This window comes from Panthera uncia, assembly GCF_023721935.1.
Source record: "Panthera uncia isolate 11264 chromosome C1 unlocalized genomic scaffold, Puncia_PCG_1.0 HiC_scaffold_4, whole genome shotgun sequence".
Taxonomy (NCBI): domain Eukaryota; kingdom Metazoa; phylum Chordata; class Mammalia; order Carnivora; family Felidae; genus Panthera; species Panthera uncia.
The window spans coordinates 78,309,095-78,329,987 of record NW_026057585.1 but is presented as its reverse complement, the minus strand read 5'-3'; the positions used below and the strand labels follow the sequence as shown (position 1 = coordinate 78,329,987).

The 20,893-nt window shown below is 36.7% G+C and overlaps 1 protein-coding gene across 3 annotated transcripts in view; it reads right to left on the bottom strand.

The window, feature by feature from the left end:
* ZMYM6 (zinc finger MYM-type containing 6) overlaps positions 1-20,893 on the bottom strand; it is a 42,523-nt gene that overhangs the window by 3,793 nt on the left and 17,837 nt on the right. For all 3 annotated transcript variants that reach the window (XM_049618728.1, XM_049618727.1, XM_049618729.1), the window contains 9 exons: positions 19,327-19,477; positions 18,789-18,904; positions 17,445-17,720; positions 17,122-17,272; positions 16,364-16,536; positions 14,910-15,057; positions 13,332-13,472; positions 12,846-12,886; positions 652-796 (listed from right to left, as the gene is read on the bottom strand). In XM_049618728.1, coding sequence (XP_049474685.1) covers positions 652-796; positions 12,846-12,886; positions 13,332-13,472; positions 14,910-15,057; positions 16,364-16,536; positions 17,122-17,272; positions 17,445-17,720; positions 18,789-18,904; positions 19,327-19,477 — 1,342 coding nt within the window. The remainder of the gene's footprint in view (positions 1-651; positions 797-12,845; positions 12,887-13,331; positions 13,473-14,909; positions 15,058-16,363; positions 16,537-17,121; positions 17,273-17,444; positions 17,721-18,788; positions 18,905-19,326; positions 19,478-20,893) is intronic.

Below are 20,893 nucleotides of genomic sequence, written 5' to 3'. Positions count from 1 at the left end.
CAGGATTCTCCTTGACTCCTACTAAAAGAAATGCACCCTACATAAAAACTCAGGATTACTTGTTGACAGATTACACTTTTAAATAAACTACATATATTCTGTGTAGTAAAATTATCATTAAAAACAAAAATCAAAAAATGCTTTGGGCAGAGTAGGCTATGTAAGTAATCGAAAACATGAGGGTAGTGGCAGCTAACATGGGTTGGGGCAGCAATAGTTTACAGCCTTTCCAAATATGCATTCAAGTCATTTTCCTGATCACCAACACCTCAGACACACAGTTATATTTTTAGTAAATGACAAATTAATTCACATTGTTTTTAAAAAGAAAGAAGAACTACAGTTAAATCATTAACGCTTTTAAAGAAATTTGTATCTTAATAGTTATAATAGTTTGTACATTTGAAAAACAGCAGTGCACAGAGATGTCTGTCCACATAATGCTGTGTGTGCAGATGGATTCAATTTAGTAGTTATGGGTGTTAATGACAATAATTATAAAAGGAATAAATCAGATGTTCAAAGGATGTGATGCAAGGATGAATGTTTTCCCGTTTAAGAAATGGTATATGATTTTCTTTGCCTTTCTTAAAAAAAACAAAAACAAAACAGAGTTAACTTTCCACATAAGCAGAGCACAAGGATACATACCTGTCTGACATTCCTTGTGTTGTGTATGTGGTTTGCAAGAGGTGGCCTTGGTCTGTGTGACAGGCTTGCACAATACTGCTTTGTTCTTTAAAAGCTTGGAAGACTGGGAAGATAGAAGTTTTGTGGCATCTATCTGTGTGCTTCCCTAGTTAAAAGCAAATTCAGAAACCAAAAACATGTTTTTTAGTACCTTAACACGGACCAGAATCGCTATCAATTGAAAGTTGGCACATAGTAAAAGAAACAGAATTCCTGTGAAAGAGTAGTTGCAATAAAGAAGCTACTTTGGAAAGTATACACTAATTCCTAAATCTTCTAATTAGTGTCAGTTCCATTCATTAATTTTTTAAAAATACTCTGCCTATAGTAAGGACAATCAACACAATAAAAACAATCTTTACTGATTAAGACAATTGGCTATTCAGAAAAATTAGATCCAACTCAGACTTTATGCAAAATATATTCCGTATTGATTTAAGACCTCAACATGAAAAAAATGAAACTTTAACATCACTGGAGAGGGAGTGGCTAGCTGGCTCAGTCAGCAGAGACTCTTGATCTCGGGGTTGTGAGTTCAAGCCCCACGCTGGGACGAGAGATAACTTAAAAATAAAGTATTTAAAAAATAAATAAAACAAAACAAAAAAATAAAATAAATTAAATCACTGGAGAACTTTCAAATGACCAGAACAAAGAGGAGGTATTCTTAAAAGAAACACAAGAATTATAGACAAAATAGAAACGACTAATACATTTGACTATCTTGAATTTTTTTTTTTTTTTTTTTTTTTTTTTTTTTTGTAAATAAAGGTCTTTATAAAACAAAGCTGAAGAGTAAGCAACAGAGTTAGAGAATATATTTAAGGGGCACCTGGGTGGCTCAGTCTGTTAAGCATCCGACTTCAGCTCGGGTCATGATCTCACAGTTTGTGGGTTTGAGCCCCACATCAGGCTCTGTGCTGACAGCTCAGAGCCTGGAGCCTGCTTCCGATTCTGTGTCTCCCTCTCTCTCTGCCCTCCCCTGCTCTCACTCTCTCTCTCTCAAAAATAAGAGTAAAACATCCTAAAGGGAGAAAGAGAGAGAGAAAATGTATTTAAAAGATGTTTGCTGGAGTGCCTGGGTGGCTCAGTCGGTTAAGTGGTTAAGTGTCCGACTTCAGCTCAGGTCATGATCTCACAGTTCATGAGTTCAAGCCCCACATCAGGCTCTACATTGGTAGCTCCGAGCCTGGAGCCTGCTTCAGATTCTGTGTCTCCCTCTCTCTCTCTCTGCCCCTTCCCTGCTCGCTCTCTCTCTCTCCCTCTCAAAAAATAAATAAAAATTTAAAAAAATTTTTTTCATAAATAAAACATGTTTTTCACTCAACAAGTATTTACGGAATGTTTACTGTAACTCAGGCACTGTTCTAAGCCCTGGGGATACAGCAAAAAAAAAAAGAGAAAGAAAGTCCTGCCTTTATGGGCTTTACATCCCACAGGGAGACACAGAAGATAAACAAGTAAAGCAAATATATATTGTATAATTCCAGGTAGTGACGAGTGCTATGAAAGAAAGCAGGGTAAGGGAATGGAGAGTGATGGTGTGGAGAAAGTGTATTTTTAGAGTAAATATTTGAGCAGAGATCTTCTGAATACTCAACTCAAAAGAACAAACCACACAAAGGCCTGAAGTCAGAGGACTCCAGGCAGTGGGATTACAGATGCAAAAGCCCTGAAATGGGAAAGTCTAGCATGCTTTAGGAACATCAACAAGAACAAGGCTGAAATAAAGTAAGCAGGGGCTAGAATGAAATGTTTGAAGAGGCTGGCAAAAGCCATATTGTATAGGATCTTGAAGGTCTTAGTTTCAAAAACAGTAAGAAATTAGGATTGTATTTTAAATATGATGGAATGCACTGCAGATTATATTTAAATTTACTTTTTAAATAAGCAATGGATGTAATAATTTTGAATTCTGTAATAATACAAAAGGTATAAAAGTATTTACATGAAAAGTAAGTTTTCCACCCATCTACCCCCTGTCCAGACTCAACCTTGAATACAAGGTTCCCAGTTTTGTTTTTGAAGTTTATTAATTTGAGAGACAGAAAGCACATGTGTGAGCAGGAGAGGCGCAGAGAGAGGCAGAGAGAGAGAGAGAATCCCAAGCAGGCTCCACACTGTCAGTGTGAAGCTTGATGCAGGGCTCAAACCCACACACTATGAGATCATGACCTGAGCCAAGATCAAGAGTCGGACACTTAACTGACTGAGCTACTCAGGTGCCCTCCTAGTTTCTTACACATCCTTCTAAAGGTGGTCTATGTAATTAAATAAGTTGCTTCTGACTACAAATTGGTGGCATATTATTAGCAAGGCTCTAGCACCTTGTACTGTACCTATTAGCGAGCTATCTTAGAGGTATATTTACATAACTTTGTATAAAGCCACCCTAATAACAGCTTTATACATTGAATGTATCATAGGTAATCTGAAGAGTCTCTGCTACTGAAAACTGAATGTTAAAAACATTTGCTATTACAAACAAGGCTTTTTTTTTATTACATTTATTTATTTTTGAGAGACAGAGTGAGACATAGCGCAAGCAGAGGGACAGAAAAAGAAGGAAACACAGAATCTGAAGCAGGCTCCAGGCTCTGAGCAAGTGTTCAGCACAGAGCTTGATATGGGGCTTGAACCCATGAACCATGAGATCATGACCTGAGCTGAAGTTGGACACTTAACTGACTGAGCCACCCAGGCACCCCAAACAATGCTTTAATAAATACCCCTACATATAAATTAATTCTACACACGCTAGTATATTTATAGAATAAGGTATTCTAAGTTGTGGTTTGGTGGGTCAGAAGACTTTAATTATGTTGGTACAGTCACACTGCTTTCCACAGAAGCACTCTATATCATATTATATGACCTTCAGCAATGTATGTGAGCCCGTTTCCCAACACTCCAGTTAATATGGTATTTATGAAACTTTTTGTTATTTCTCAATAAGTGAAAAATTATCTAACAGTAGTGTGGTTAGGTATTTTGCATGTTTAAGCATTATTAGTGTTTCCTCTTCTGTGAACTATCTACTCCTATCTTGTGCCCTGTTTTCCTTTAGCTTTAAAAAAAAATTCTATAAAGTTAAAAAAGAAGGGGGTGGGGAGGACACCTGGGTGGCTCAGTTGGTTAAGCACCTGATGGCACAGGTCATGATCTCACAGTTCAGGAGTTCGAGCCCCACATCAGGCTCTCTGCTGTCAGCACAGGAGCCTGCTTCAGAACCTCTGTCTCCCTCTCTGCCTCTCCCCTGCTCACACTCTTTCTCTAAAAAATAAATAAACATTTAAAAAAATGCTTTAAAAACTTATATGCATAATTTTTTGAATGAGTAATGTAACATGTGACATAAAATTCAAAGACTTTAATATCAAACATAAAAATATACTAATTTCCCTCTTAAATTCTGCCTTAGTCGTTCAGTTCTCCTTAGAGGCAACCACTATTATCTATTCATTGGCTGCCTTCCAGGGCTTTCTATACATATGTATAGGTATGTGGTGGTGGTGGTGGTGTGTGTGTGTGTGTGTGTGTGTATGTGTGTTTAAAACACAAATGGCAGTTTGCTATACCATTTGGCCTTTTTCATTTATTGTATACTACTCTATGTCTGTACATATATAGTTACCACATTCTTTTTAAGTGCAGAGTATTCTACTGTAATGGATATAGTGTACTTATTTTAACTATAGTCCCCAAAGAGCTGCTGTATATGCTTGGGCAGGGAATTCCACTCACCAGACCACATGACTAAGTATGAGCTAGGAGAGGGGTATATTTCAGGTTCTACCCATGTAGGCCTATTTTTTTTTTTTTCTAGTTCACACAGTAACTGAGAATGAACTCACAATGGCCCTGACTATTGATCAAACAATGTGGCTGTTTTCAAGCCTTTGCTACTACAAACAATGCTGAAATCATCCCCGTACATACTTCAATTTATAAATGTGCAAAATATATCTGAAGGATAAATTCCTAAAAATGGAGTTCCTTGGTAATATGGTATTTACATTTTAAATTTTAACAAGTTTTACTAAATTGCTCTCTGTAGCAGTTTTACCAACTGCAATTGACAACATGTAAAAATGCCTTAACAGTGTTATCCATTATTTTTATTGTTGCCAATCTGATAAAGTTGGAATTTCTCTAATTTTAAAGTTGAATATCTTTGCATATGTTTAAAAATAATTTTTATTTCCAGGGCACCTGGGTGGCTCAGTTGGTTAAGCATCTGACTTCAGCTCAGGTCATGATCTCATGGTTCGTGAGTTCAAGTTCCACATCAGGCTCTGTGCTGACAGCTCAGAGCCTGGAGCCTGCTTCAGATTCGGCCTCCCTCTCTCTGTCCCTCCCCCATTTGCCCTCTGTCTCTTTCTCTCTCTCAAATATAAATAAACATTAAAAAAAATTTTTTTAAGAATAATTTTTATTTACTAGTCTGATGGATCAGATTTTGTTGCCCATTTTTCTACTGGGTGCTGGGTCTTTTTATTGATTTATAGAAGCTCTTTACATATGGAAAAACTGGCTTTTTATGACATGAATTGCAACCTTTTAATTTTTTTTCATGTCTTCTGACTTTGAAATGTAGCTGAATTTCCATAACAACTCTTTATGGCTTCTGAGTTTTGTGACATATTTAGAAAGACTTGGGGCGCCTGGGTGGCTCAGTCGGTTAAGCGTCCGACTTCAGCTCAGGTCGCGATCTCAGGGTCCGTGAGTTTGAGCCCCGCGTCGGGCTCTGGGCTGATGGCTCAGAGCCCGGAGCCTGTTTCCGATTCTGTGTCTCCCTCTCTCTCTGCCCCTCCCCCATTCATGATCTGTCTCTGTCTCAAAAATAAAATAAACGTTAAAAAAATTAAAAAAAAAAAGAAAGGCTTTCTCCACTTGTTTATTAAAATTCTTTCCTGTATTCTTCCCTACTACTTTATTATTTTTTTACATTTAAATCTTTTCTCCATGTGGACTTCATTTTGGTGTAACTTGTAAGGTAGAAATCCAATTTATTTTTTTCCATATGTATGCTCAGTTGTCACAATGCTGTTTATTGAATAAGTTTCCCCTACTGATCTGAAGTGCTATCTTTATTATTTCTAAATCTACATACATATTTAGGTCTATTTCTGGACTTCTATTGAGTTCATGGCTTCAGTATCAATTGTTTTATCTTTCTAGCTTCATAAAATTTACAGTTCTACTATAATTTTGGAAACTAGCTCTTCCTCTTCCCCCTTCTTTATTCTTCTTTTACAGAATTTCATTGAAGATTTTTAAGCAGTGGAGTGACACAATCTGATTTAAAATCATTCTGCTAACAATGTGGAGAAAAAAAATGCAAAGGGCAAGAATGCAAGCAGGAAGACAGGTAGGAGGTCACTGCAATGAATCAGAGAAAAGACGATGGTGCCTCAGACAAAGAAGGTAGCAGCAGGAATGTTAAGAAGTAAGGAACACTAGAGAGGAAGTCTGGGGTGGAATAAAAGGGTTCTGATTTAGACATATTATTTGAGATGGCCATTAATCATCTAAGTGTATATGTCAAGTAGGCAACTGGATACATGAATCTGGAGCTCAGAGGTCATGGCAAGAGAAATAAATCTGGGAATAAGCCACCATCTAGGGGGTGTTTAAAAACCACAGGACTGTACTGAGTCCCCAGGAAGATTGAGAAAAAAGACAAGTATGTTGACCTAGAAGTTGAAGAAGGTATTTGAAGAAGAAAGGGAGGGCAACTGTATCAAATGTTACTGAAAGGATAGGTTAAATGAGAACTGAAAATTGACCACTGGACTTGCAAAACTAAAGGTTCATGGTGGCCTTGACAAGAGCAATTTCTGCCCCCCCCCCCCCCCCCCCCCCCCCGCCACCAGTGTTTGTTTATTTTTGAGAGAGAGACAGAGCACAGTAGGGAAGGAGCAGAGAGAGGGGGGAGACACAGAATCTGAAGAAGGCTCCAGCTCTGAGCTGTCAGCACAGAGCCCAACGCAGGTCTCCAACGCATGAACCGCAATATCATGACCTCAGCCAAAGTCTTAACCAGCTGAGCCACCCAGGCACCCTGACAAGAGCAGTTTCAATGGCATGGTGCAAAGCCTGACTTAAGTGCCCTAAGGAAAGATAACAGATAAGGGAGTAAGGCAGTAAGTTGAGGCCACCCTTAGAGTTTTTCTAAAATGGAGTAGAGAAATAGGACAACAGCTGGAGGGCTCTGGTGTTAAAATATTTTTCATAGATATTAAGTATTACTGCATGTTTTTTGTGTCAGTGAAAATGAGCAGAAAGAGGTGGGGCAAATCCAGAATATATAAAGAGATTCTATAAATCAATAAGGAAAAGGTAATTCCACACAAAAATGGGGAAAAATTAAGAACAGGAAATGAAAAGAAAATTCAAATGTTCAAAAATACAGACATATAAGCAAAATTGCTAGTTATCAGTGATATGCAAAATAAAATAAGGTATTACTAATAGACTGACAAAAAATGTTTAAATCTGACAACATTAAATGATAGCAAGGCTGTGGGAAATGAGTATAATCATAATCTCCTGGTAGGAATAAAAACTGAAACAGACATTTTGAAAACAAAAATGCAAATACTCTTTGAATTCAAAATTCTACTCTTCCATATCTACACCAGACAAACACCAGCACACGTGCACAAGGAGATGTATACAAAGATGTTGATTGTAGCAGAGATTGTTTTAATAGTCAAGACCTGGAAGCAACCTAATGTTCATCAACAAAGCAATGGATAAATAAAATGCATTACTTTCATACAACACTATCCAGCAGTCAATGAACTAATAAGAAATGAATTCAGTAAAGCCACAGAATACAAAATTAACAGACAGAAATCAGTTGCATTTCTACACACTAATGAAGAACTATTAGAAAGAGAAACTTAAAAAACAATCCCACTCACAATTGCATCAAAAAGAACAAAATACCTACAAATAAATTTAACCAGAGATGAAAGATCTGTACTCTGAAAACTATAAGACACTGATGAAAGAAACTGAAGGAGATACAAATAAATGGAAAGCAATACCATGCTCATAGACTAGAAGAATTAATATTGTTAAAATGTCCACACTACCCAAAGGAATCTATAGATTCAATTCAATTCCCATCAAAATACCAACAACATTTCTCATAGAACTAGAACACAGAATCTTAAAATTTGTATGGAACCACAAAGACCCTGAATAGCCAAAGAAATCTTGAGAAAGAAAAACAAAACTGAAGTATCACGCACTCTCTGATTTCAAACTACAAAGCAATAGTAACCACAACAGTATGGTACTGGCTGGAAAACAGACATGGAGATCAATGGAATAGAACAGAGAACCAAGAAATAAACCCATTCATATATGGTCAATCTACGACAAAGGAGACAAAAATATACAGTGGGTAAAAGACAATCTCTTCAATAAGGGAAAACCCAACAACTACCTGTAAAAGAATGAAACTGGACCACTATCTTACACCACATGTTGAGTAAGAGTTGAAACTATAAAACGCCTTGAAGAAAACATAGGTAATTAGCTATTTTTCATTTTTTAAATTAATTAATTTATTTTGAGAGACAGAGACAGCATGAGTGGGGGAGGGGCAGAGAGAGAATCCCAAGCAGGCTTCACGCTGCCAGTGCAGAGCTCAACTCGGGGCTCGAACCCACAAAACTGTGAGATCATGACCTGAGCCAAAACCAAGAGTTGCATGCTTAACCCACTGAGCCACCCAGGTACCCCGGCAATTAGCTATCTGACATAAGTATCAGCAACATTTTTTTGGACCAATCTCCTCAGGCAAGGGCAACAAAAGCTAAAATAAATAAATGGAATTACATCAAACTAAAAAACTTCTACATAGAGAACGAAATGATCAACAAAGTGAAAAGGCAATCTACTGAATGCGAGAAGATATTTGCAATTCATGCATCTGATAAGGGAATATCCAAAATATAGGAAGAACTTATACAACTTAATATAAAAAAAATAACCCAATTAAAAAATGGGCAGAGAACTTGAATAAGCATTTTTCCAAAGAAGACATATAGATGGTCAACAGGTATATGAAAAGATGATCACATCATTAATCATCAGGGAAATGCAAATCAAAAACCACAATGATTCATCACCTCAAACCTGTCAGATTAGATATTATAAAAAAGACAAAAAAATGACAAGTGTTGGCATGGATATAGAAAAAAACCCTCATGCACTGCTAGTGAGAATGTATATTGGTGCAGCCACTGTAGAAAATAGTATGAAAACAGTATGGAGTTTCCTCAAAAAGTTAAAAATAGAATTCCCATATGATCCAGCAATTCAACTTCTAGGAATGCATCCAAAGAAAACCAAAACACCAAAGTGGAGAGATACATACACCCCTATGTTCACTGCAGCATTATTTACAATAGTCAAGATACGGAAGCAACCTAGGTATTCACTGATGGATGGATAAAGAAGTATGATGCGCACACGCGCGCACGCGTGTGCGCACACACACACACACACACACACACACAGGAATATAACTCAGCCATAAAAAAGAATGAAATTTGCAACAACATAGATGGACCCAGAGTGTATTATGTGCACTGAAATAAGTCAAACGCAAAAAGACAAACACCATATGATTTCACTTGTATGTGGAATCTAAAAAACAAAACAAATGAGCAAACAAAACAGAAACAGATTCCTAGATAGAATTTCTGGTTATCAGAGAAAGGGAGAGATTTGGGGGAGGGGGGGAGGGGGAAGGAGGGACAGGCAAAACAAGTGAAGGGGATTAGGAGGTACAAACTTCCAGTTATAAGAAAAATAAACCATGGGGATGTAATGTACAACACAAGGAACAAAATCAATAAAAATGTAATAACTTTGTATGGTGACAGATGGTAACTACAACTTACTGTGGGAATCATTTTACAATGTATAAAAATATCAAATCACTGATGTACTGATGTACTCCTGAAACTAATAGGATACTGTATGTCAATTATACTTCAATTTAAGAAAAAAAACATAAGTTTTAAAAGAAAAAGAAAAAAAAAGATAGACTAAAACTAAGCAAGTAAGCCCAATCTAACAATGGTTAATTCTCAATGGTGAGAATACAGTAGAGCAGGAGTTAGCAAAGTTTGGAGTGGACCAAGCCCAGCCTACCACCTGGTTTTGTAAATAAAATTTTATTGGAATGCAGCCACTTACTCATTTATGGATTGTCTATGGTTACTTCTGCACAACAGCAGAGATGAGGAGTTGCAACAGTCTGTATGGCAAGTTTAGTCAAAACATTACTACCTAGAAAGTCTGCTGACTTGTGCACATTTTTTTTAAGTTTATCTTGAGAGAGTGTGTGACAGCACGGATGGGGTGAGAGAGAAAGAGAGAGAGAGAATCCCAAGCAAGGCCCACACTGTCAGCATGGAGGCTGATGCAAGGCTCAACCCATGACGCATGGGATCATGACCTGAGCCGAAATCAAGAGCTGGACGCTCAATTGACTGAGCCACACAGGAGCCCTGACTTGTGCAGATTTTCTTCTTTGTCCTTTTCTATATCTCACCTTCCCCTAAAATTTAAGACTATTTAAATAACTTGAAGGAGTCAAACTAAAGTCTGAGAGAAACAAAGAAAAGATTCTAAAACTTTCAGTTTTTTTAAATTTTAAGAGTACTACATATACTTTGTATTGACTAAACTGAAAACATTAATCAGAGCTATTCTATAACACAGTTTAAATGACTGGTGAATTATAGAGGTACTCCACATAGAGAAAAAATACATAGGGCAGTCCTATTTAAATGAGGGATGTATTCTTGAAAACGCAGAATAATTCAAAACTAATTGTCCCATATATAGAAAAAGGATGCATTCTCAGGATACATAAATTTGCAACCAATATAGAATATTTTTATAATATATACTAATAACATTAGTATAAAACCTAGTCTATTAATACCCTTATTAATTATACAGTTGTGTGCTTAAGAAGAGAATTATTCATTCTGTTATAGCAATTTATTAATCATGTAATTTTAAAATATAACTTAATGTATAATATACAATATACAAATATAAGTACAAAGTTAACTTAATGATATTGCATTAACTACTGAGTATCCTGCCTGAAAATAATTGAGTAAAAGTTATCATTATCATCTTCTAACAACACAAGTAAAGGGAGAGTTAAAAGGTATCAAATTAGGACAAGCTATCTCGCCACAGCATGGGGAAGGCTGGTCTGAGTCCCTGGAAGATTTCTACTAAAGAATGAATCTGATGTGGCTGGTTTTTGCTCTCATTTTCTTTGCCTCTGGGGATTTCTTGATATGCAGACACACTGTCCATCTTTCACCGTGCCACCATGAAACAGCAATCCACATTTGGATCACTTTCTTTAATAATAGCAATTGTTGCTGGAATATGGTCAAAAGCATATGCCAGTTACTTCGCTGCTGGCTGCTGTGCTGAAGGCCCAGTAAGTGCCGGGACCCTCTTCCAGCTGCCTTTGTTTTTCTAATTCTAGCAAGTCTTCCTGTATTACTCCATGGAGAACCACCCAAGCGAAATTTCAACATCCCCTTCACCAACCTTGCACAAATTCACCTTCTTTGTCACTTTCGCAGATTGTTTATCAGGTGTGAGGCTGTCGTCTTTCAAGATAAAGCCTCTTTAGATTATGGTAAAGCTGAAATGTTTTGATAGCTTCGGTTAGCAGCTATAGCTTGCCTGCTCATTTTTATACTCTTAAAACTTTGGTAGGCTTTAAAATTAGAAGGCCAGCCATGACTTGTAGTGAACTTTTTTGTCTCACTTTCAACTCCTTTCAAATCATTAAAATTACTTCAGGCCTTAGCACAGGCAATGGCTTGAACTTAGGGGGGCATTACAGCAGCACTGATCTTGCAGCTGCGTTGCCAGGACTTTTTCCATTTACTCCATTATTCTTGCCTGGTTATAAGATTGTGTGTGTGTGTGTGTGTGTGTGTGTGTGTGTGTGTGTGAGAGAGTATGTGTGTGTGAACTAAACAATGTATCTTCTTTGATGCTGCTTTTGTTTTTTTGAGCATTATCTCAATATTCTGCAGGCTGCACTCTCCTAAATGAACAGCATGGGGATCACATCCTGGTCTGGCCTTTATCACAGAGTTTTATCACATCTAACTTCTGTTCCAAAGATACTGAATTTGGGGTACAGTTTTTTAGCACTAGCACCACTACTTAATGAACTTGAATGACACTGTTATATGACATACAAAAATATCTTTAATTATACCAAAAGCAAATGTTAAGACAGCTACCAAAAACAGTCACCAAAAACATTAACCCAAGATCCAATACATTAGGTTCATGTGATATTGATAAAAGATGATGGGAATTTTGTTTCCTGCTAACACAAGATATAGGAAAATAATGAGGTAATTTGCAATCCTTTCAACTAGTCAGATTTGAAATTATGTGTTTCCTCAAAATATTTTTTTTAATTTTAAAAAGTTTCACAATACTTCAAATTGGAAACATAAAGTGGGAACTTAAATGTATTTTTACTTTGCACTATTTTCAGCTTCACATAATTTGAAGATGCATAAAATAACACTACACTGAACTTTTTCAAGAGACTTTCCAGTCTAAAAGAAAAATACTTGAATGTAGTAAAAGAGAAAAATAAGCAGCCAGATGGAATTAACAAGAATTTAAAGAAATTAAGGAGCCAGGGAGCCCAGGTGGCTCAGTTCGTTGAGCGTCTGACTCTTGATTTCGGCTCAGGTCATGATCCCAGGCTCATGGGATCAAGCCCTGCACTGGGCTCTGCGCTGAGTGTGGAGCCTCCTTAACATTCTTTCCCTCTCTCCTTCTGCCCTCTCCCCTGCTCCTGCTCTTTCTCTCTCACTTTTAAATTTTAAAAAATTTTAAAGAAAAGAAAGAAAGAAATTCAGGAGCCAGAACACAACAAAATAAATCAGAAATGCATTCTTATTAATGTAACTTTAAGATTCCGAAACAAAATCAGTGCATAATGCTCTACTTTTTTTTGAAGACTAAGCAAAATGCATTCAGATACATATTAGAATGCTACAACCAAAATGAAAGTAAACCCAAGTGGCATTATGAGGAAAAATATTAACGATAAAACTTACATCTTCAATGACTTTTTGTGTTGCCTCTTTACTAACTGCACCTGTTATAAATGAACACACACATTATTATCCCCAAAATATACAGATGTAAACACTGAGACCAACAAGTTATTTTCCTCTCACTAAGGTGGGCCAGAGTCTAGTCCAGAATTTCTCAAAGAATGGTCCAAGAAAAGTGGGCATCAATATCACCTGGGATGCCTGAGAAAGGTAAGGATTCTTGGGCCCCAATTTCATCCTACTACAGTAGAATCTCCGGTGATAAAGGCAACTATATTAAAATCACTTAGGTTTAAAAGAATAATAATAAATTGTACACGCCTCTTCCTTCCCTATCCATGCCAATCTGCCTGCTACCCACTTCCCTCTGAGAAAAAGGGGCATGTTTCCTCACAGAAATAGAAAAGTAAATATTACTAACAAGAGCTACTTAGACAACACACTTAACTCTATAGTCTAATTAAATGCCTTTACATCAAGTCATACCTTTTAAAACACTATTAGTGTTCCCTGTGGGCTGGGCAGGAGGTATTTTTGCCAATGACACCACACTGGTTATAACTGGTGTTGTATTTTTCCTTGTAGAAGGGAGCTCCATTGAAGTAGTTTGCGCCTTATAAATATTTACTGATTAAAACAAAAAGGTAAGACCTAGTATAAACAAAAGGGTTACACACACACACACACACACATACAAAACCCTGTTCGACAACTAAGTTTCCAAGAAACAGTGCAAATATCTAACTCTCTATAATGTAACTCTATAAAAAGAGTGATTCTAGTCAGATTAACATTCATTAGGACTTAAAAACAGCCTGATTTTCTAAAATTATAAACTTCAAATGCTATTTAAAAATATAGGTATTAGCTTTAGAATTAACTGGCCTTTCCTATTAGTGAATATTAAAACTCCTCCACCTAAGCTTGCTTCAAATAAAAATTTAACATGACAGTTTTTATAAAGAAGTTGGTGAGTTTGCTACCCATCCGCTGGTTTGTCAACACATATTATAAAATAAAAATTCTACCACTGACCTGACTGGTCTTAGGGAATGGATGATGACATAAAAGATTGGCACATGGCATATGTGATTAAGATGATGATCAATAAAATTGCAAAGGTAGACAAGGGCCAGACTGTAAGGACAAAGCACATGGATTCTGTCAATTCAACAGCACTCCAGGCTTTGATCAGACAGCATAATATCAAATGTTTTTACCCTAATTCAGAGAAGTACTACTTCAGGGAGCTACTTTAAGAACATGCCACACATGTAACTATTCATCTGGATATTTTGACCATATTAGCTTTCCTACTTGCAAAATTATTTTATTCTTAGCCAAAAACATTTTTGCTACCTATGAAGAACTGGTCTACTTTATTTTTTCTGATATAATTAATGTGTTGGTTCTTTTTTCCTTGGCTACAATCAAACTCTTGATCAAATCTTACACCAGTCATAGCAACTGTATTAACATACTTCTATTCTCTCCTTCTGTTTGCCCTGATTTTCTATTTTTTTCTAGTTTATTAACTGAATAACATATGCCCCTTAGTGGAAATTATTTATGTACAGATAACATCAACCAAAAGCAATCAAATCTAATTTTCCTATAAAATACATTTATTGATTCCTTGGTGTGTTTGATTATGATAGCAAAAAGCATCAGGATTGATTTTCCCTGAAGGGCAATTTTTAAGAATTCTTACAAGAAGGACATCTGGGTGGCTCAGTCATTTAAGCATCCGACTTCGGCTCAGGTCAAAATCTCATGGTTTGTGGGTTTGAGCCCTGTATCAGGCTCTGTGCTGACAGCTCGGAGACTGGAGCCTGCTTCGGATTCTGTGTCTCCCTCTCTCTCTGCCCCTCCCCTGCTCATGCTCTGTCTCTCTCAAAAATAAATAAGCATTAAAAAAAATTTTTTTTTAATTCTTACAGGAAAATTTAAGGACATCCAGGCGATTTGAATTCAATAAAATTTTGATGCTATTTACAACTGTGTGTACTAACAGTATATCCTAGCACTGACATAAAGATCCCATTAGCCAAGTTTAATTTTTACCTTTATTTTGTGAAAGAGGGTCATTCATAATTTGTCGATGACAAAACTCCAAGACACAAAATAAGTTACAGAAATGTTTGATGTTTCCTCGCCATTTTATGGACTCACTTAGCTTACCCTGTCGTTTACAGCCATCACACTTGGCCATCTGAGAAAAAAATGTAAGACAGGATAGGCTTAAAACCATAAAATAATGAAAAGATAACATTAATCATAAAACCAGAAGGCACTATGAAAACAGGATATGTAAATCAGGTGAAATCACAAAATGTAAGGTTCCTACCTTAAAATATTCTGGTTAAAAATGCATATACTTGGGGCGCCTGGGTGGCTCAGTCGGAAAAGTGTCCACGGTTCATGAGATGGAGCCCTGAGTTGGGCTCCTTGCTGACAGTGCAAAGCCTGCTTGGGATTGTCTCTCTCCTTCTCCCCCTGCCCCACCCCTGCTCTTGTGCACACTCTCTCTCAAAATAAATAAATAAATATTAAAATATATATTTATTTGCTTTACATACATATGTCCATCTACAGAATATAAAAACTGATCTCCCATTTTCAAAATTACTGATGAAGGAATCTAAAGATAGGCTCTATTTTTAAAAGGTTAAGCAGTGACATCATGTAGTAGAAAGAATATGCACTTTGGAGTTGTAAAGACATTGATTCATTCAACAACTATTTAATTAGGTACTCTTTGTCTTGAGCACTGAGATAGGCGCCATATAATTATGATAAAGACATACCTCCCAAACAAAAATATTGTATTTTAGCGGGTAGGGAGACAAACAGATGATTTCACTGGCGTGTTATAGGTGCTATCCAGCTATCACCTACCAGCTTCTTGAAGAATACACTACTGAACCTCCCTGGATCTTATTCCTTTTCCTTATTTATAAGCTGGTAATAACACACCTACCTCTAAGGATTATAGTGAGGATTAAATGCAATAACACTTATGAAGCACTGGACCTGTATTAGTGGTTCAATTAATTGTAGCTTTCATTGTTAGCCTTCCAAAAAAATAATTTTTTAAAAAATAAGTGGGTAAGGAGGTCAGTCACAGTCATTTGACCTATGAAGCAAGAACAAGGTCTGACTTCAAATTCATCACAGTAACCTTCTGAATGAGACAGCCACTTAAAGGCAACATAACTATAAAGGCAACTTAAAGGCAACTTGAAAGAACTCAGTGATAAATAAGGTTCGTGTGCCTCAAGAGAAAGCAAAAGATAAAAATAAAAGGAATATACCCTCTAACAACAACAAAGCCTCCAGAAATCATATGCTCTTTACCACCAAAATTTCATGTTTATATTCAACTGAATTTTGCTTTGGGAGCCCATAATTTATTTTACCCAGTTCTAAACACTAAATTTTACTTCACATGATCTGAACGTATTTAAGAAAATAATTTGTACTAACTTCAGAAAACCAAAAAGGTGTATTACATTTACCTGATAAAACAAAACTGTAAATTTGGACATGCAATCTTCACAACAGAACTCTTCTAGCTTTCCTTCCAATCGATTTTCTACCAAATTAGGGGATGTCTGTGAGCAGTAACTGCACATCTTACAGTAATTCCCCCAGCGCTCTCCAAAGTCACGGGCAGAGAGGAATTTGCAAACTGAGAACCAGAAGGGTTGAAAGGAAGAAACATCAAACTTACATTAACTTGAAGGAGGTAAAGTGAGTTTCCACAGTCTCAGACACCAACTAAGCTAGTTTCTTGCTTGCTTCTTAAGCCAAGAAGCAGTAATTGCTTAAGTATCCTCTTTACAAGTGGGTGCAAGAACAGGAAGATCTCTCAAGTCACTGATAAACTTATGAAGAGATTTTTTTACACTCTAACCTAATACCATTGACCCAATTACCTTTCAAAAGTTTTTTTTTTTAGTTTTAAGCAATTTATTTAGATGACTGTAATTTTAAAAATCACTACAATTTGGCAAATCATAATCACAAATATAATATTTAAATTTGTCTCAAGTTTTTCTTTGAGATTATTATAATATTTAAAAAGACTTTAAAGTGAAGTAAGCATGAAAAATAAAATGAATTAAGTATAAACTCAAGAAAGAAAAAACCTCAAATTATACCTCATAAAACAAAATTACTTGAAAATTAATTGTAGAATAGCCCAACTCAGCATGAACTACTTTGTACCAACCACGAGCTCTGTGGACAAAGCTGAACCGCTTGCTTTCTTTACCTTCACTACAGAATGGCTTATCAACCCCTGAGAATCGGACAGTCTCCTTTATAATTTTCTGCAGTTTACAGTAATCACACATTGCCATAACTTTATTTTTCTTTTTGTATTCATCAGAACAAGTCTTGCCACAAAAAAGAAACATTCTACCCTGCAGAGATTAAAAAAAAAAAAAAAAAGTCATTAAGACCTAATTAACAGTTGCTTTATCTTTAAGAAATCATTCTCATTTCAAAGCAAATGAAGTGACTGTCAAAGATGAAAAGATAAATGCTGCTAATGGATATGTTTACAATTCAATCCCTTTCATAATTTCTCTTTACCTTGTAGAACAGAAGTTCTGGTTTTGTGGCAAACAGATGGTTACAGTGCTGACACTTGAGTTTAACAAGTGTCCGGGTTAAAGCAACTTGCTGGGATGGGGCAGCAAGAGGCCGGAAACTGGCTGCAGGAGAGCCACTGATGGAGGCAGGGGAACCAGCAGAGGTGTTACCTCCTCCAGCTGATACTGATGACCCAGCCGGTGGGCTTACAACCACTTGACCCTGAGACAGGGACACCGCTGAAGAGTTTGTTCCTTTTGGCTTGTTAAATACATTCTGAACGAACACAAATAAGGCAAAGATTTTAGCAACTGAGAAACAACTCGGTAATTTTCATTTTCTCATTTTAATAAACTACTACCTGTAACATTTTATAAATATTTTTTAACATTTTATAAAGTAGTTCACAGAAAGAGTTTAAATGGCATACTTCCAGAATATTAGGACTGAGAAATGCAACATAAAAAGGTTTAAGAACTTGAATTCAGGCTTTCCAAACACCTCTAATATAGAGCTCTAATAAACTAGAGCAGGCCCCTTCTTTTCCCCCAAAATACCCCTCCATCTGCACTCCCATCACCACCCAGCCTCTGATGGCTATTAAGAGTACAGTGGAGGGGCGCCTGGGTGGCTCAGTCAGTTGAGCGTCCGACTTCGGCTCAGGTCATGATCTTGCAGTCTGTGAGTTCGGGCCCCACGTCGGGCTCTGTACTGACAGCTCAGAGCCTGGAGCCTGCCTTGGATTCTATGGCTCCCCCTCTCTCTCTACCCCTACCCCGCTCATGCTCTCTCTGTCAAAAATAAATAAACATTAAAAAAAAAAAAAAAAAAGAGTACAGTGACCACCAGTAGTCCCTTTCTTCCTGGTGCCAGGGACATTGCATCAGGCACCTTGCCACCCCAGGGGATCACTAAACTCTACCTTCTCTGTGTATCTCTCAGAGAGTGAGGAGCAAATGGGACAAGAAAACGGAGGCTTATGATTCCATGCCAGGAGTCAATACGTATCTGGCCCATGATGAGAGGGACACATGAGCACATCACCGTGCCACCTATCTGAACCTTATCTTAGCTTCCATCCTTTTGAAAAGGATAGCGCCAAGGGCAAAAGTAGGAGGGAAGGGCAGTTTAGGTAAGGACCTTGAATTTAGGAAGAGGGCACTGAGGCTCAATACCTGGCTTAGACATTTTGCAGAAATGACTTCTGGGACCAGAGTTGAACAGAATTTTTTTCTTTCTAACTTGAATTTACTCTTTTGTAAATATGGACCTTCAGCAGTTCACATATTGCCATTCCCCAATGCCTAAGAGCACTTAGGGGTAAAATACTACCTCAGATCATACCTGGAAAGCCACCACACAACTGGAGCTGCAGAAGCTATAGATAGTTCCATTGGACATGGCTAGGTGATACTGAGGGATTGCTGAGGTTTTACAACTATGACATGAAACCTGGACACCTTGGCAACAACAACAAAAAAAACCAATGAATAAGCTACATAGATGAACACATGATCCATAAGGGTATTAGGGGGATTAAAAAATATTCAGTAATATACAAAACCAAAATCAAGCAACCTTACAATAATCTGTAAAGCTAACTCTAACTAATCTCAGTTAAATTTCACTTACACAAAAACTAACTTGGAACTTACAAGTGTGGTTTTTATTTCTTTCTTTTCACATATGGAACTACAAAATAAATGCCTCAACCAAACCAGTGAAAAACTATTTTCACTTACAAATCAGTTCTTTGAAACTAAACTTTGAGTCTTTATTTAACCACACAGATAAACTCAACTTGTAACAAAATGAAACAAAAGCAGCTACATTGTTCTTTAATAGTTACTAAATCTATAAATTTATCAAATGTAAACATTACCTGAAGAAATAACTGTCTTAACTCTATAAGCAGATAAGCAATTAATAGAGCAGAAAAGTTCGGTTTTTCCTGAGTCATTGGTAGTCTCAATCATTTCTGCTGAAGGCCTCAATGATTTCCCCAAGGCGTATGGAGGAGTTTGGGCTGAATTCTACCAAGAAAATAAAATAACATTTAGATACCCAGCACAAACACACACGTTGTTTAAGAAAAGAAAAAAGAAAAACTAACTATAAAGATTGCCTTTGATTGAAATATCTGAGCTCAGAGGACTATGAGGCCACTCTAACTATAGATTTTTCGGGAAGTTGGGATGTGAGAAAAATAAGTTCTTTCAGACAATAATGAAATGTAAACTGAAGAAAATGAGTAACTACACTCACATACATTAACAACAAAACACATCAAAGGTAATGAATTTGGTATTTGTTATACACTTTTCTCATTAAAAATAATCTAAGATGAACAGGTAATCCATGAACCAAAGGGCCATCCTCAATAGTCTTGGACATCAATCTATAAGACTGTCTACCACCTTTAAGGTTACATAATCAATAAGACTCTTTAGCAGGAGGAAACAGAAATGATGCTTAATGTAAATTAGGAGATCTTACAGAACTACCTGTTTTTTAAGCTGAGTTTTACACTAAAATGTATCTGTAACTTTACTCATATTTTAAGAAACAATAATTACGATGGCTACCATTTATACAAATTACGAATATTATTACTTAATTCAGTGCTTACCAGGAGCCAGGCCCTATACTAAATACTCTGTATTTAACTTATATATACTGTATCATGGAATCCTTCAAACAACATATTGAAATACTTTTAAAAATTATATTAACAAGAAGTTTAAATTAATTTTAATTCGGGGCGCCTGGGTGGCTCAGTCGGTTAAGCGGCTGACTTCGGCTCAGGTCATGATCTCGCAGTCCGTGAGTTCGAGCCCCGCGTCGGGCTCTGTGCTGACAGCTCAGAGCCTGGAGCCTGTTTCGGATTCTGTGTCTCCCTCTCTCTCTGCCCCTCCCCTGTTCATGCTCTATCTCTCTCTGTCTCAAAAATAAATAAATGTTAAAAAAAAAATTTATAAAAAAATTAATTAACTAATTAATTAATTTTAATTCAATTAACAAATAAACAGAAAAGTGGGAGATTAAACATTTCATCTCGCTCCAAAGATCCAGGCTAACCATTACACTATACTGTCATTGACACAACATAGTCTCTCAACAAGAAATTATATGGGGAATTAAACAGTAGGAAAATACAAATTGTTGGGACTGCAAGCTGGTGCAGCCACTCTGGAAAACAGGATGGAGGTTCCTCAAAAAACTAAAAATAGAACTACCCTACGACCCAGCAACTGCACTACTAGGCATTTATCCACGGGACACAGGTGTGCTGTTTCTGAGGGACACATGCACCCCAATGTTTATAGCAGCACTATCGACAATAGCCAAAGTATGGAAAGAGCCTAAATGTCCATCAATGGATGAATGGATAAAGAAGATGTGATATATATATATATATATATATATCACATCTTCTTTATCCATTCATC